This window comes from Globicephala melas, chromosome 12 (assembly GCF_963455315.2).
Source record: "Globicephala melas chromosome 12, mGloMel1.2, whole genome shotgun sequence".
Lineage (NCBI taxonomy): Eukaryota > Metazoa > Chordata > Mammalia > Artiodactyla > Delphinidae > Globicephala > Globicephala melas.
The window spans coordinates 26,316,273-26,333,553 of NC_083325.1; the positions used below are offsets into that span (position 1 = coordinate 26,316,273).

Here is a 17,281-nt window from a genome sequence, read left to right on the forward strand (position 1 = left end):
GCGCTACATTGTGCAGTGCGTTTTCTGTGCATCACGAAGGTACTATATCATCTTCACTGTACAGATGAGAACGTAAAAGCAGTTAAATAACGGGCCTAAGTTCATGCAGCTGAAAGGTGGCACACCCATGATTTGATCCACTCAGTGTGACTCTAGAGCCCTTAGTTTGGGAGTGACTTAGGAACGAGTATTCTGGAATCTTATTTAGAGAAGAACCCCACTTTACTATAGTCATGCGCACAGACAGTGGAGCCGTTATAAGGAAGCACTGCCTAGTAAAAGTTTTTCACAACCTATTTTTCATTACCTATGTGGTAAGAAGAATACGATCTGCTACTTTCCCCCGGCAATGCTGCCTTTGATTTAGGGGTTGGAACCCAACACCGGGCTCCAGCGTCCGACTCTCCTAACTGGTTGTGTGATGCTGCTTCTCAGTATCTGCAGCAGCACTGGCCGTTCTTTAGGTGCAACTTTCTTCACCACTCCACATTGGCCCTGAGTTCCAGTGAGCTCCCGGTGAGCAGAGTGTGGATTCAAACAGCGTCGCTGTGTGCAGTGACTCAGCAGAGCTGGACCAGGGTCCCCTGGGTTCAGGCAGTGGGGTCAGCAGGACCCTGGTTAGACAAGCCCGTGGCCAGACCATCACCAAGCCAGGGTGGCCAGAACACCAGCATGGCCCGTTTCTGGGATGCCACAACTCTGGCCTCCTTACTGTGGTGACAGACTACAAGGGAGGACCAAGGCCCTGTTTTAACTCCTCTCTGCTCATGGTTTTGAGCGTGTTGCATGGGCCACTCCAGAGCATTGCTGTTTTCAAAACCTTGTTCTCCAGGGCACTCCTGCCACCCACCTGCTCCCTGCCTGATGCCCAGGGACATGGAGTTGGCAGGGAGACAGTGGCTGCCCTGGCACACCCAGAACTCCACCTTGAAGAACCTGCTTATGGACCCGCTAACTGCTCCTGGGACAAAGGGACTTTCTGAGTTGTGGGGATTCTGGCTTTCCCATCAACTCGTGCTGTTGCTTATTCTCACTGCGTTAGGGTCCTTGGGGCTGTTGCCCAGGGGGTGGTGGAGAGTTTTGTGTTTTTTAAGGGATTTAAAAGATTATAAGGGTGCAGCCCTTGCTCACAAGCCTTTTCTAGTGCTGGTAGGTCCCCCGCCCAGTATGTATCTCGTCCCCCACGAGTCAAATCAGGAAATGGCTGTGGGCCCAAAGGGGCAAGACCTGTTGGCCATGCCCATGCCCATAACTGACCCCTCTCCAGGGACAGAAGGAAACTATCTTCACGGAGCTTGTGAGAAACAAACATTTCTGTGCCCACAAGAGAGACTCCCATCAAGGGGGAATAGGTAGCAAAATTGTGGCGTCCGCAGAATCTCTCTGTACCACTTGCCTCCACCTCCTGGGCCCTTTCTTCCTTTGTTGGCCACTGTGGACTCCCACCAGCCCGGTCCTCCCCAAACACTCCTTCCCCACCTCTATCTATGAAACTATCTCTGTCTCTTGCCTATCCCCTTGCTGCCCAGAGGGAAAGTGATCTGAAAAACTAATGTACCCTAAGATGTTAAAGACTAAGAAGAGTGCGTATGTGACCACCCCTGGGCACTTTCATCATAAGAGAGGGCTCCGGAGGAGTTGGCATCTTATCCATAGGATGAAAGTCATGACCGCAGAGAGTGGGGCTGATTTGGGGCAGAGGGCTTGTCTCCAGCACCTCTCACATTGGACCCCACTCACTCTTCCTATTTGACCTTCCTGCCCTGACTAGACACCAGCCAGAGGGACTGGATAGAGGGTACTTCGATAGTCTCAGTTGGAAAGGCTCAGAAGCTATGAGTTTCCTGGGAGGTCCTCTAGGGGTGACTTGGGGGCACAGAAGCCTCTCACAGGTTTGGACCCCCAGGTCCACGGGTTCCTGTCAGCCAGGAAGCTGGTGGTAAAGAAAAAACAAAGTGTGTCCACTCTGGCCATCAGGATGGTCTCATTCCTCCCACGGCCATCCAGGGTAAAGGCAGAGAGGGAGGGCTGGGTAGCTGGAGTGTAAGGGCCGAGACTCCCATCTGCTTGAGCTGCTGCTGGGGGAAGAGACCTGATGTCCAGTAAGCCCTGACTTTCTATTCTGACCCCTCAACTCACACTTCAGTAGAACAAGGTTTTCACCCATCAAGGAACATCTTAGGGGGTCAAGTCGTTGCCTGTTCCTCCCCATCTACGAAAGGCTTAATTGGTCCCTGGGGTTAACCAACTTTGAGTCTCCTCATCTGCAGATTGTGGGAGAGTGTCGGCTTATTTCCTTCAGTCTCTTGAGAAACGCTGGGAGAATTTTGTAAGGTTAGGGCTCCACAGTAGTCTGAACGGGCTGAGTGAGAGCCGAAACCACTGCACGTGAGTATCCATGGGTATCTCGTGTCCCCCTCACTGACCAGCGGAAAAACAAATTCATGAAGAAGATCCCCAAGGATTCAGAAGCCTCCAATGTGCTCGTGGGCGAGGTGGACTTCCTGGACCAGCCATTCATTGCCTTCGTGCGTCTCATCCAGTCAGCCATGCTGGGAGGAGTGACCGAGGTGCCTGTCCCCACCAGGTGAGAGCCATTGAAATCTGCCCACCATACCCACCCTCGGGTGGCCAGCTGTCCATGCAGTCAGCTAGTAGTGCAGTTGGAGACACCCCTAAATCGAAGAAGGAAAAGTAGGGAACTGTATGGCGATGGCAATCTGACTCAGGAAGAATTTGAGAGAATTTATTTAAAATAATCATAAACAAGAAGTAGCCAGCAGCTGGGAGAGGCACTGCTGGGTGAGCTCTGGGATGCCAGGGCGTGGCAAAGATGCTTAGGTGGGAGTGAAGAGGAATGTCTCTCCAAAGCAAATACGGGATTCAGAGGAGGGAAGGGACACGTTTCTGCCCAGTTAAAAAATTAAGAATGGATACTATTTAGGGCCAAAACATCCTTCTCTCCACCTGCTTTTACTTTTCCTTCTCACTTTCCCCCTCCTCCTCCATCTTCTTTGCAGATTTCTGTTCATACTGCTGGGACCTTCTGGGAGAGCAAAATCCTACAATGAAATTGGCCGTGCCATTGCAACCCTCATGGTAGACGACGTAAGTGCCACGAGAAGCATGTACTCCTGAACGTCATGGCTGCTGCGTCCAACACTGTGCCTTCATTCATTCACTTATCCAACAAGTCATGTTTGAGCACCTATTGTATGCCAGACCCTGTGCAGGGTGTGAGGATTACGAGAATGAGGGAATAGTCACTGCCCTTTAGGAGCACCAATCAAGTGGGAGAGATAGACCTACAGTCCTAGAGGGAACCATGTGCTAACCGCCCAGGCAGTCAACGGGCCCTTCACACACGAGGGGGCTTTAAAGCTAGGGATGAGTCCCAGCCTAGGAGGCAGGCGTTCCAGGCAAAGGGCCACGGTTCGGAGAGGGAGGGGCTGGATGGAAGTGGTTTGATATAGGCTCAGCGTAAGAGCTTCAAGAGCAGGAGGTAACACCAGAGAGAGGAGCCATATACTATACGGAGCCTGTAGGCAGAGCTGAGAGTTGACACTATGTGACAGGGAGCCTAGAGGAGTTTAAACACGAGCACAACCCAATCAGTTCTGGAAAGTCAGAAAGAACCCTCTGGAGACAGTGTGGAACGATGCAGCCTGACCCTCCAAAGATGAAGGGCTGGGATGTTAAAACAGATTTGAAATACCTGAGCTTCTCCGACTGGGCTCTGCGCGGGTTTTCTGAGGAGCTCGCTCTGTGGGAAACTGAGAGCAGAAAGGTTAAGTAAGTAACTCAACCCAGGTCGGACAACTGGAATACAGAGACCTGGCTTTCAGGTCCGGGAAGAGCCGCCTTGCTGCATGTCCCACTGTCCCCACTGTGCTATGTTTCAACTGCCCCGTTGTTCCCATCTCAGAAACTGAGAACAAATTGGCAGCTGGAGTAATGGCTCAAAGTGACTTTCTTTGAAAGTGTATGTGGTTGTGCCCCCGGGAGGTGGATGAGATGATGACCGCAGCAAGAGAGCGGCCCTTTCTCTTCCTCTGCCTCTTTCCCTGCCAGCTCTTCAGCGACGTGGCCTACAAGGCCAGGAATCGGGAGGATCTGATCGCGGGGATTGATGAGTTTCTAGACGAGGTCATCGTGCTCCCCCCTGGAGAGTGGGACCCAAATATCCGAATTGAGCCACCCAAGAAGGTGACTTCTGCTGACAAGAGGTGTGTATGAATGGGGGGGTGGCAAGCGGGGAGCCGGGTCAGAGGGAGCTTTCAGTCTGTCCGTTTCTTTTTTTGGATTTGAAAGAAAGATGTCAGCGTACATGGGTTTATACTTTTTTTTTTTCAGTCTCACTTTATTTCTCTGAAAAAAAAAATCAGAAGCAAACATGCTGAATGTGACCATCTGTAAAACCTGGGTGATCTGTGTGTGGGTGTTGCTAGATCATTCTCTGCATTTCTGTCTGTATTTTAAGCTATTTGATGATGTTAGAAAGGTAAAGGAGTTGTGAGGACAGTCCTGGAGGTGCTGATCTCTTCCTAGGATTGGGAGCCCCACTGTCCCCTGTCACCCTTCTCCTTCCAGGAAATCCGTGTTCTCCCTGACTGAGCTGGGTCAGATGAACGGCTCTGTGACGGGAAGTGGCGGAGGGGCTGGAGGCGGCGGCGCTGCAGGCGGCGGCGGCAGTGGGGCCGGCGGAGGGAGCAGTGGGGATGATGGAGAGATGCCAACTGTGCACGAGATCGGGGAAGAGCTCATCTGGACAGGAAGGTGCCCACTCCAGGCCTGACAGCGACACCAGTTGTCTTAGATTTCTCTTCTCCCCACCCACCATTTAGGAACCTTCTCCACCTCTGTCAGCAGCACCCACTCCTGGCCTTGGGATCTGGTCAACGCACGCTTTTCCTCCCCAGCCCTCAAAGCCCCTCCTGGATCTGGCAGGAAAGGGGAAGCTAGTGGAGGAACCCAAACTTTTCTCAGGACACCCTTTGTTACCTGTATTAGTTTCCTAGGGCTGCGGAAACAAAGTATCACAGTCTGGGTGGTTTAAACAATAGAAATGTATTCTCTCACAGTTCTAGAGTCTAGAATTTCCCAATCAAGGTGTCAGCAGGGCCATCTCCCTCTGAGATTCTGGGTGGAACCCTTCCTTGCCTCTCTGTAGCTTCTGGTGGTAGCCGGCAGTCCTTGGTGTTCCTGGGCTTGCAGCTGCCCCATTCCCATCTCTGTCTGTGTCCTCAGATGGTGTTCTTCCTGGGTTTCTGTCTTCGTATAGTATAGCATTTTCCTCTTCTTACGAGGACACCAGTCATATTGGATTAGGGCCCACCCTAATGAATTCATCTTAACTTGATTACATGTACAAAATAAGGTCACAGTTACAGGTTAGAATTTTGATATATCTTTTTTGGGGACATAATTCAACCCATAAGAATACCTTTTGAATTTTTTTAACCTTTTGTTACCTAGTCAAGAAACTTGTTTTAAAAGAAAACAATAGAAAATTTTCCTGGCTTTCATTTCTTTGCCAGCTCTTAGAATAACTTGGGTAGATCTGAATTTAGGAAAGGACACAGCCCTGCAAAGCTATGTGTAAATCATAACTTTGAGAACGAGTCATGTTTTTTATGCCCTTGGCTCTCTGCCCGCCAGTGGTTCCCAACTTTACCTACTCCCCACTCCCATCCTCACCCAGGGGACACTTGGCAATGTTCAGAGACATTTTTGTTTGTCCCAGCTGGAGGGGAGATGCTACTGGTATCTGGCAGATAGAGACCAGGGACACTGCTCAACATCCTCCCGTGCACAGGACCGCCCTCCCCCAAACAAAGAATTATCCAGTCCAAAGTGTCAACAGTACCAAGGTTGAGAAAACCTGCTCTGTGCTAAGCACTGTGTTAGGAGCTATGGAGACTAGCGTCCCCAGTAAACATTCTCCCTAAACCTAAAATTCCCCACTTGTTTGTTCCACAAAGCAAGGAAACCAGTTATAAGGTTCGGAATCTGCCCTTGATGAACCTGTTATAAACCAGGATCTCTCCATCTCCTAGAGCTGGACACACCTATGTTTACCAAGCACAGGCACCCTGTGGATGATCAGGGACGTGAGGAGGATAGCCGTCTATGGTCCCCAGGAGTTCCATTCCCTGTGAAATGTTAGGTCTACCCCAATACATATTCCCATAAGGCCTTCTCTCCCCCACCCAGGCTGTCTGTGACCACCCTTCCCAGGGGAGATGGTGCCAACCACAAACTCAGTCTAATGACAGAATTCTTCCCTGGTCTTAAATGTTCTGGTGGAAAGATCCCTTTCCCCATCCACCCCTAGTCAAGTTCCCCTCCTCACTGCAGACTCTGCAGGCTCCTGTAAAGAGCCCTGCCCCTGCACTGGTGTCTGTGGTGAGAAAGCAGTATCTGGGCCTGTCTTGAGCAGGTTCTTCGGTGGCCTGCGTCTGGATGTCAAGAGGAAGCTGCCCTGGTTCCCAAGTGACTTCTACGATGGCTTCCACATTCAGTCCATCTCTGCCATCCTATTCATCTACCTCGGCTGCATTACCAACGCAATCACCTTTGGTGGGCTTCTGGGGGATGCCACTGACAACTATCAGGTGTGTGTGAGCTGGGGACATGCATGCAAACCTCAGAAAAATCTGCTGCCACCAGGTAGTGGTAAGGAGCTTATTCCCATAATCCCAAAACCAAGGTTTGGGTTTGACCTACCATCCAGGTTCAGACCATCACTTTTTGTAATCCTTTACCCTTGAGAAAAATAATAACAAGCTGGCATAATTAAAAGGTCTAAAGCTAAATCATATTACTAAAGACCAAATTTAAAGATTATGTAAATAGAACAAATGTTTAAGGGGAAATCATCTGCTTTGTTAGTTGATACTTTTCCTACTGATGCTTTAACGAATTTAATGAGCACAATTAATTGAGTTGCTAATTGTGACCTTCTTCCCATACTTTTTAAAAAAACTAACCTTAAATTCTTAGCTTGAAGTTAAGACATTTTTAGAAATGTCTACCATGACAACAACACAGGTATACCTGGGGAAAACAGTTCAGCAGAGACACTAGCCTGAGACCCAGACAAGGGTCTTCTCCATTGGGGGCCTTTGGGATAGTATCACTGGAAAGCTCGGAGCACCAAGGTGAAGACCCACTTTCCCAGATAAATTAAGATGAGTGCCTATCTCCAGCCCACACCACTCTCCTGAGCGGCAGGTTCAGTATCCGGCTGCCTCCTGGGCATGTCCATATAGCTGCCCTTTGGGATCCCCCAACTCACAGGGCCGACATTGCATCCATTACCTTTCCTCCAGACCTGCTGCTCCCCCCAGCCAATGAGCGACACCATGGTTGACCCAGATATTCACACATCATCCTTGACTCATAAATCCCAGCTTCCCCCAGTAGCCCTCATGACATGGTCCTAGTTGCCTCTCAAGCCTCATCTCCCAGTATTCCCTTTCTCAGATTCCTGTCCTCCTCACTCATCTGCATTCTGTTTTCCATCAATCCTGATCATCTTTCAGTTCTTCAAAGACGTGCTCCCTTTCAGCTCCAGCCTTTGTGCATACTGTTGCCCTTCCCGGCACACTCTTTCTCATCCACTTACCCTATTCTCCTGGTCAATTCTCTGCTCATTTTTTGGTTCTCAGCTTCCGTGTATCTACCTCTTAGGAGGCTTTCCTGACCAACCCTTCACTCTTACTGTATGCTCCTACCTTATCCAGCCTTATCATATTTCTTGGCAGTGGTTCTTAACAAGAGACGATTTTGACCCCTTGGAGACATTGGGTCGCATCTAGAGACAGTTTGGGTTTTTATAACTGGGAGGTGAGGTGCTACTGAGATGCTAATAAACAACCTACCATGCACAGGATAGCCCCCTACAACAAAGGATTATCTAGCCTGAAATGTCAGTAGTGCTGAGGTTAAGAAACTCTGCTGTATGGAAATCGCCTAGTTTCTTGTGTGTATCCCCCACTAGAATGAAGATGCATTATCTTGTTTGTTCCTGGGTCCTCCATGTCTAGCACAATGCCTGATACATAGTAGGCCCTTAATAGATTTTTGAATGAATGAATGAATGAATGGTCTGACCTCTAAAAGCACCTGCTAGATCTCTGAATTAATAAATGATTGGGTGGATGAATGGACTGTCCTCTGGGAGTAGAATGGGCACAGGAACAAGCACGACCATTGGCAGCCCTGTTTTCTAGGCCCTAGGGTGACAAAAGGAAGTCACATGGGACCTAGAATTAGAGAGTGATGCTTGGCAATTATGTGAGGTTGTGGAGTCAGAGATGGGGAGCAGAATTTGAGGAGGAGAGGACCTAGGATAAAGGACGAGCACTGTGGCCCTTGCTGAGATAACTGGGGTCTAACCTGTCAGAGAGGCCCCTTTCTCACACCTCTACTGAGCCTAACACTCCTCCTGCCCCCAGGGAGTGATGGAGAGTTTCCTGGGCACTGCCATGGCTGGCTCCTTGTTCTGCCTCTTCTCGGGACAGCCTCTCATCATCCTCAGCAGCACAGGGCCCATCCTCATCTTCGAGAAGCTCCTCTTCGACTTCAGCAAGTAGGTGCCCCTGGTGGCCCCCAGTGCCTGCTCTCACACTTGGGACAGTATGCCAAGGTTGGAGTAGGGGAAGAGCCCCAAGGGGGAGGTGAGGTGAGAAGGTACCAAAGCTGTCTTTACCTGTAGGAGGCACTGCCAGGTGGTCCCTCCTGACTCTCTCCGATATCTGCCTTTAGGCCACCTTAGTGCATATTAGCACAGCCCATGGGGAGAAATCCAGGCAAGACAAGAGGAGAGAATTCACACTGCTCTGCTCATGAGCAATTATGACTTGAAAGTCAATGCAGTGAGTGTATAAAAAGTTTCAAGCTGGAGGTCAGAAGGCTATACCCTGACTCATGCAGCTCTGGGCTCAGTTGCCTCACCTACAACATTTCTAAGGTCTGCTCCAGCTGTGTCATTCTGAAATTTCCCTGTTTTTCATTCACTCTGGTGTTTGTTACCAAATGTGTAAGAACCGAAGTGTGCGAGCACCTTTCTGCCATCCCATGGGAGCCTTTCCCAGAATTCTCAAAGACCAGACAACCCCACCCGGGAACTGTCCCCATCCCCAATCCTCTTGTACTTCCTAGGAGGGCATCTGTGCCACAGGAGGGGCAGATGAGGCACCCAGGGTGGGTCTGGGGAGCCGAGCACAGCCAAGAGCCTTGGGCTGGAGGCCCTTCGATTCCCTCTGCTTTCCAGAGGCAATGGCCTGGACTACATGGAGTTCCGCCTCTGGATTGGCCTACACTCAGCTGTCCAGTGCCTTATCCTGGTGGCCACAGATGCCAGCTTTATCATCAAGTATATCACCCGCTTCACTGAGGAGGGCTTCTCCACCCTCATCAGTTTCATCTTCATCTATGATGCCATTAAGAAGATGATTGGTGCCTTCAAGTACTACCCCATCAACATGAACTTCAAGCCTGACTCTATCACCATCTACAAATGCGAGTGTGTCGCCCCTGACACAGGTGACCGGTAAACCCAGAGGTGCCCTAGGCCCCCACCCACTCCCCACTCCCCTCTAACACCCACTCCCCCTCTGCCTCTCCCCTCCACCCCGTTGTCTACTCAAAGGCAGGAGCAAGAGCCTGCTTGGGAGGGGCTGTTCATCCAAGGACTTTCTGTCCCAAAGGAGCAAATACAGGGTCTTAAACCAGTTTTTGGAAGGAAATCAAGGGGACAGGAACTCTAATGAGGATCACAATACCAGAGCCCAGGGTCGTAGTCAGGAGGAAGCAGTGATAGCGATACCCCAGGAAGGGAAGAAGGCATGCTTGGCCTCAGTGTGGAGTAATGTGGAGGCCACACCAGTCAGAAATGCTACTCGGGCCAGAGGCCTGCTCTAGGCCAGAGGTAGACCTGATGGAGCCTGAAGTCCCTCCCAGCTCCATGAGCACATGACACCATGAGTTCTCCCTGACACATCACTGCCAGTGTGTTCACACCAGAGGGATGAACATCCCTACAGATGGGGACATGTCCAGGGTGGAGGACTAGTCAGGGTGGAGGAGGACCTGGCAACTATGTCATTAAAGAATGGTTCGAGAACCTGGGGTTATCCAGGCTTTTAGATAACCTGGGGTTATCCAGGCTTTATCCAAGCAACTATGTCATTAAAGAATGGTTCGAGAACCTGGGGTTATCCAGGCATTAAAGAATGGTTCGAGAACCTGGGGTTATCCAGGCTTTTAGAGAGGTATGAGAGAAAGTCTGTCATGACACAGAGGGGCCAGATTCACCCTGTGTAACTATAAGATGAAGAATGAGGGCTGAAGAACAAAATCTCCAGGAGCCAAGCGCTGGCTGAATTCAAGGTATATCTTAACAGTGGTGGAAGCCACCACACTGAGAGGTATTGGCCCCCTCGGGTGGTAGCAAGCTTCTTGGACACTACCTGGATATCCATCTGCCAGAGGTATCGTAAAAAGGATCCCTATGCTGGGTGGGAGGCTGAATCAACCAAATGGTCAACTCATTCCTGTGAAGTCCCTTTCTGACCAAAAAAGTGTCATCTGTAAAGTTAGGACTTTCCATAGCTGAACCACTGGCCTCTTTTGCAGTCAGAATCATGCCCCTAAGAGCTTTCAGTGGGACGTGCTCAGAGTGCCCAGGATGCTATAGAGCAGAGGCTAGAGAGCCATCCACATACCTCTTAGCACCACCAGGCTGGACTCACAGAGAAAACTGAGGTCCAGAGACACCCAAGGTCACACCAAATGTCAGTTTCCCTAGAGGATATCAATGCTGGCCCTTCCAGTCTCATGGAACGCTTGTGAGGTTTTCATATCTATACTCAGATTCAGTTGGCATTTCACATAAGTAGTTACCGTGTTGTTCAGCACCTTAATGCATACAACTGATAAAAAATATTGATAAGTCAACCAAAAATATTTGTTGCACAATTATTGTGCACTCTACTTTAGACTAGGCCTTGTAAGGATAAAGTTGTTCTGACATCAGGGAACATAGTTTTGGTTGTACCCTCTCACCCTCTGTCACTGCTCTGAATTTGTAAAGATATCGAGACAATTTTTTTCTCTTCTTCTTTTTTCTATAATTCATTTTCAGTTATTTAATTAAAACCCAGCAGTAGGTGAAGCTGTCTGTTGTCCTGAGCCAGGGCATATTGCTTGCCCAGGGGAGTGAGGAGATCCTCCCTGCAGGCTCTTGTCATCACACTGTAGAGCAAATCCCACCTCTGTGGACTAAGCCCCATCAGGGCACTTTTGTTTTCTGCTCACACCCTCTGGACTACAGACCCATTGCACTGAACACAAACGTTCCCACAAACATGGCTTTTGGAAGTACACATCCTTAATTTCTTTCAGAAATGGTCCAAATTCTAGGGTCATATGTGGAACTTCGGCCATTCTGGGAATCATCTGTCCACAGGAGAAACCAAACATAGGGGTTCCCTAGGAACAGGGCACATCAGGTAGGATTTGAGAACTATGATAGGATCCACCTACCTCCAAATAGTGTCCCCTCTGGCCTTGCCCAGGTGCCTAATGTCACCTCATTCCTTTGGGTCATGCTATTGCCATGATTCTCAAAGTTGGTTCCTGGAAGCAGCATCAGAACTATCTGGGAACTTGTTAGAAATGCAAATTCTCAGGCACCCCCCTCCAGACCTGCTGAATCAGAAACTCTGGGGTAGAGACAGCTGTATATTAACAAGCCTTCTGGGTGATTCTCACGTATGCTTAAGTTTGAGAACTACTGCTCTATTAAACTGAGTCATTATTAGCAACTAGCCATAGTGAGATTAGGTTTTCAGTTTCTTCGTGGAGAGTAAAGGAACTGGAAACAGGACAAGTTAGTTTTGATTAGGAGAATATGAAAGGGAAAATTCTAGATGTTTAGGACACTGGAGAGGGGGGAGCTAACTAGGAGGGTTTCTTTCCCAGTCCATGGGCCACTCCTTTACGAACTGTTCCCTAATCCTAGTGCTACTGCAAAACCCAGTTTGACGGTGGCACACTATCACTCTTTGTCACTCTTTATCAGTCAGAGCTTGTTTCGGGAACGCTTCTTAATCTAATCTTGTTTCCATTGTAACTGATTTGTATTCTATTTATTGATGCTGCACACACTGACTTGGCTGCTTTCAATCCCAAGTGAGTACCACTTTGTAAACACTAGAATTTAAAAATATTTGATACTTGGACCCTTTCTAGGATTTTCCATGTTATGATTCTTCCTTCTTCATCTCAAAGTGGCTTTCAGATAAACCTCACAAAGTTCTCGATATAAAAGAATGGCAAAGCCTAAGCAGAAGACATCAAAAGAATGTCTGATCTGACAACCTTGGGCAATGGAAGCGCGTCTACACTCACCAGGCTTGAGTGTTAGCTGGGGGTCCTGTAGCATTTGTGAGGGGACCCCTGAGTCAGCCTTCCTGCTCGCCTTCCCTGCTCCATTGTTAACTGTGCATCGTGTTCTTTTGGTCAGTAGTGTGAGGAAAGGCAGCAGATGTCCCTGATTTCTCTTAAGTGAAGCGTTCTTTAGAATAGTTGTAACAAAACTCTGGGTTTGTAGAACTTCTCAGAATATTCTGCCCTAGGTCAAGACTGAATTCCTTAGCCACTCCCAGCCCCAACTGCCCCAGAAGTAGGCAACATAGAAGGGCCCTGTGATCACATCCACCCCATGACAGTTTGTTAGAGGTTGAAGGAAGCTTCAGGAATAACCTCTTATTCCCTCTGGGTTCCTAGCAGGAGTTAAATGGGGTTTGCGATGCATTTAGATTATTGCTAGCAAACTGGCTGAGCCTCCTCCCTCCCTCCTTAAATCAGCTGCAGAGGAACTGCTTAGTCAGTCTTCACTTGGAGGATGAAGGCGAGGAGAACCTGGCCCTTCTCCTCTATGCATGCAGTGCAGGAGCAAGAGAGAGGGTGACCTCCAAAGCTGCCTTTTTAATAAATGGCTGCATCCCTCAAGCAGGGGATTACAGTTCCTCTCAACTCGTCACATGGCCCCTGAAGGGAACCCTCCTCTGCTCCACTTAGGGACACTGAGGCTGGGGCAGGGGATTGTGGACAAGGGATGCAGAGTGAACAGCTGAGAGCAGCACCTCTGAGGTCCTGATTCTCCTTCAAGTCCTGGGCCCAGGTTTAATTTTCCTCAGCTAGCATTTAATGGGCAGATTAGGGAAGATACCCAACAAGTTCTTACAGGCCCAGCTGACCTGAAAAAAAAAAAAAACAAAAAACATAGGGACAGGGCAGGAGAGAAAGGAAGTGTATGTGGAGGGGAGCAGGGCAGGGAAGGAAGCTCGTCGTATAGAGCTGGGAGGTGTGTAGGCTCTGGGCCAGCCTGCCTGGGATGGGTAACGGCTCCCCCAAGAGTGAGTTGCGTGACCTTGGGCAATGGGCAGGTTACTTAGTCTCTCTGGGCCTCAGTTACCTCATCTTTAAAATGTGGAAATTTCTTGGGGATTTAGGAACTTAGCAAGATGACGTACGTAAGGGTTTGGCACAGTGCGTGGCAAAGACTTAAGTTCTTTGAAAATGTGAATTAAGTCTAAGAGCACAGACGTTTGTCAGGCGGGTGGCAGGGATTCACAAGGCACATTATTTACCCACTTGTGTTAGCATCTCGTCTTGGCAGCAGGTTTTAAAGCCAGCCCTTCCATGTCAGACAGGAGCTGTCCTAACCTGGCCCAGCCAGACTGTCGGAGCTGTGGCCCAGGCTCCCTCCCACCACCCTTGCCCTCCCTGAGCAAAGTGAGGAGAGTGAAGGGTGCAGCTGCCCTCACAATGAAAGCCAGTCCTTGTCTCTAAGGAGCTGGAAGGAAATGGGAAAGAGTGGGGCCCGGGGTGGGGTGCAGGATCCCCACTCAGCCGGTGCTGACCCTTCCCCATGTCCTGTGCTCATCCACAGCGAACACAACCGCATTCAATGCTTCAGCCACGTCGCCACCCAACACCAACACTTCTCTGGTAAGTCCTTTCTTCATGTCAGACATGCAAGGGCTTCTGTTTGTGGGGAGATTGAGAAGATTTGGGAAACTTAGACCAGACTTGCAGAGATTAACCCTGCTGCATACCCACACCAGGGTCACCCGCAGAGCTGTGAAAATGAATATTTTTAAGTATATACTGTCAAAATCCTATTTTGTCTCATTTTTTTAAATCCTTGTGCCAAGCCTCCCCCTCCTCCCTCCCTCACACACACACACACACACACACACACACACGCACACGACGGGGTGGGGGGGCGGGGGGGGTGGGGTGGGGTTGAGGTGAGGAATGGTAAGTAGGGCTGTGCAAGGCTGTAAACTTTCCCGCCCATCTTTCTGCCTTCTTCCCTGCCTTTGTACCGAGGACTCCCAGTTCCTAACCAACAATGCTACCCTGCAGCCCCAGAAAGCTTATTATTGCTCCCCCCTCTCTGAATCTGATCTGTCCTTTGCACTCACGTGTCTCTGAGGGCCCCTGGTCTGGTCTGCCTTTCCCAATAATGATGAGCAGCGGCCGTCAGGAGAAGACACCTAGCCTAAGTGGCACTAACGGTGGGAAGTAGAAAACCAGGTGAAGGGTAGCACCTGGTAGGTACTGGGAGGAGAATTTCGGACTTTTAGTGTCCCTAAGCTTGCCTCTTAACTTACCCCTGCACAGGCAGCTGACTGCTCAGTGGCAATTTAACCTAAGATTTTCTCAAATATCTGATTTTGAGGGAGGAAAAATGGAATCAGTCAGTGCCTATGTATGAATACTTACTATGTGTAAGGCGCTGTGTGCGGGCGATGTGATGGTTCGAAAAACATCTAAGAAACAAATGTGGTCCTTGCCCTCCAACCTGCTTGTAATATGCATGTGGAGATTAACCTGAAAAAGTAACGGGCAGCACAAGTAGAGCGTGCCGTGCGTCAAATATAGGTCAAATGCATCCTTCCAGCAGTGGAGGCAGGACGCACTCTGCAAACTAGAGAAGAAAGCCTCATGGAGAAAGTAGAACGCGATCTGGTCTTGAAGGTTGGGAAAGTTGGTTCCATAGAGAATAGCACATTCCAAGCCTAGGGACCAGCATAGACAGAAGGGCACAAGAGGAAAAGCACAAAATCTGTCCTGAGGACAGTGGGTGGACCAGTCCTGCTGAGACAGAGTGAGGGTGGGGCATCACACAGGGAAATCAGGAGAAATAAGTCAAGACAGAGATGTTGGGCCAGACCAGTGGGGCAGTAGAGGCACGGCTACATTGCGGGGGGCATTCGCATTGTCTTGGTCTGTTGATCCCCATTCTATTGGTCTATTGATCTAAGCAGGCCCAGGGCCAGCTAAGATTCAAAGGGGAATCACCTTTTGATGGGAGGACGGTTGATGTCACATCACAGAGGAGTGTGGACACAGGGAGCCATGATCCACTGGGGACTGTTATTATATCAAACTACCACACTTCTCTTAATACAAACATACATTATGGCTAGTTGCAAACATCTGTTTACTTCATTATGTAGGTTCCTGAATATTTGCACATTTATTTTTCAAAATATAAATTAAATTTTATTATACATTACTCTCCTTCTATTACACTTAGAAACATATATATTAATATACATGTGTGAATATAGATATATAAATATATGTACCTATACATACTTAGGAACATAAATAAGAATATATATAGGAATGTGTTATATATATATATATATATATATATATATATATATATATAAAATTGTTTTGTGTGCCCTGGATTTTAGGCATCTGGGACACCAAAGGTCAAGTGACTGAAGTGATTAACCCAAGAGAGGTCTGACAAGGGTGGGGTGTGAGCCCCTTTCCTTCTTCTGTGCACACAAAAAGTGTGTGCATAGAAGAAGGAAAGGGGAGGATAAATGTGAGACACTCCAGGAAGGAGTTGTGGACAGGACCCATGGTTGATTGACTGAGATGGGAGCCAGTCCTGCACTTTTCCTCCTCACTCACAAAGCAGTACATCCTAGAACACAATGAAGAAGCACACGTCAGCTCCTAACCTTCCCAGGGAACCTCCTGCTTGTCATTCCTTGAAACAGCCTGTTCCCAGGACCATCACTCTGTTGCTGGGCACTATCATGGGGCAGGAGGGCTGGGGCCCCTTGGAGGGTGGGAGGGGTGCATGGGCTGTCTGGAAACTGCAGTGGGGAGGAAACAGCTGACCTCCCAGGAAGGCCCTGACTGTTTCTCTCCTGTCTTGGTCTACAAGTACAACCCCCTTAACCTCACAGCGTTGGACTGGTCCCTGCTGAGCAAAAAGGAGTGTTTGAACTATGGTGGGCGCCTACTTGGGAATTCCTGCCAGTTCATCCCAGACTTGGCACTCATGTCCTTCATCCTTTTCTTCGGGACATACTCCATGACCCTGACCCTGAAGAAGTTCAAATTCAGCCGGTATTTCCCTACCAAGGTAACTTCACCCTACAGTCAGACAGTTCACATGGAAGCCACCACTGAGTCCCTGAGAGGGTTCTGGTCCAACTGTTGGAATGGACACCACATCAGCACTTGCTCACTGAGGTTTTTTCAAGTTAAGAGCACAGACTTTGGATCAGAGAGAACTGGGTTCCCTTGTTGTCAAGCCCCATGACAACACTTGATATTGTCAGACTTTTATCTTTAGCCTAGTAGTATATTGTGGGTTTTTTCCTTTTATTTCCCCAATGACTAATGAAGTTGAAAATCTTATCATGTGTTTAATGGACATATGACCATTGACTTTCTTTTTTCTTTTTATACTGAGTTGTAATTTTAAAAGAAGTGACTTATAAAGAAGTCACTGTTATCTTTTTTAAGATCTTTATTGGAGTATAATTGCTTTACAATGGTGTGTTAATTTCTGCTTTATAACAAAGTGAATCAGCTATACATATACATATGTCCCCATATCTCTTCCCTCTTGTGTCTCCCTCCCTCCCACCCTCCCTATCACACCCCTCTAGGTGGTCACAAAGCACAGAGCTGATCTCCCTGTGCTATGCAGCTGCTTCCCATTAGCTATCAATTTTACATTTGGTAGTGTATATATGTCCATGCCACTCTCTCACTTTGTTCCAGCTTACCCTTCCCCCTCCTCGTGTCCTCAAGTCCATTCTCTAGTAGGTCTGCATCTTTATTCCTGTCCTGCCCCTAGGTTTTTCATGACCATTTCTTTTTTTTTAATATTCCATATATATGTGTTAGCATACAGTATTTGTTTTTCTCTTTCTGACTTACTTCA

The 17,281-nt window shown here is 48.6% G+C and overlaps 1 protein-coding gene across 4 annotated transcripts in view; it reads left to right on the plus strand.

Moving 5' to 3' along the window:
- SLC4A5 (solute carrier family 4 member 5) overlaps nucleotides 1-17,281 on the plus strand; it is a 124,749-nt gene that overhangs the window by 82,193 nt on the left and 25,275 nt on the right. For 3 of the 4 annotated variants that reach the window (XM_060309074.1, XM_060309075.1, XM_060309077.1), the window contains 9 exons: nucleotides 2,430-2,587; nucleotides 3,021-3,108; nucleotides 4,072-4,226; nucleotides 4,591-4,776; nucleotides 6,440-6,614; nucleotides 8,460-8,593; nucleotides 9,278-9,549; nucleotides 13,964-14,022; nucleotides 16,271-16,471. In XM_060309074.1, the coding sequence (XP_060165057.1) occupies nucleotides 2,430-2,587; nucleotides 3,021-3,108; nucleotides 4,072-4,226; nucleotides 4,591-4,776; nucleotides 6,440-6,614; nucleotides 8,460-8,593; nucleotides 9,278-9,549; nucleotides 13,964-14,022; nucleotides 16,271-16,471 (1,428 nt within the window). The remainder of the gene's footprint in view (nucleotides 1-2,429; nucleotides 2,588-3,020; nucleotides 3,109-4,071; nucleotides 4,227-4,590; nucleotides 4,777-6,439; nucleotides 6,615-8,459; nucleotides 8,594-9,277; nucleotides 9,550-13,963; nucleotides 14,023-16,270; nucleotides 16,472-17,281) is intronic. The other variant, XM_060309076.1, reaches the window with a different exon arrangement.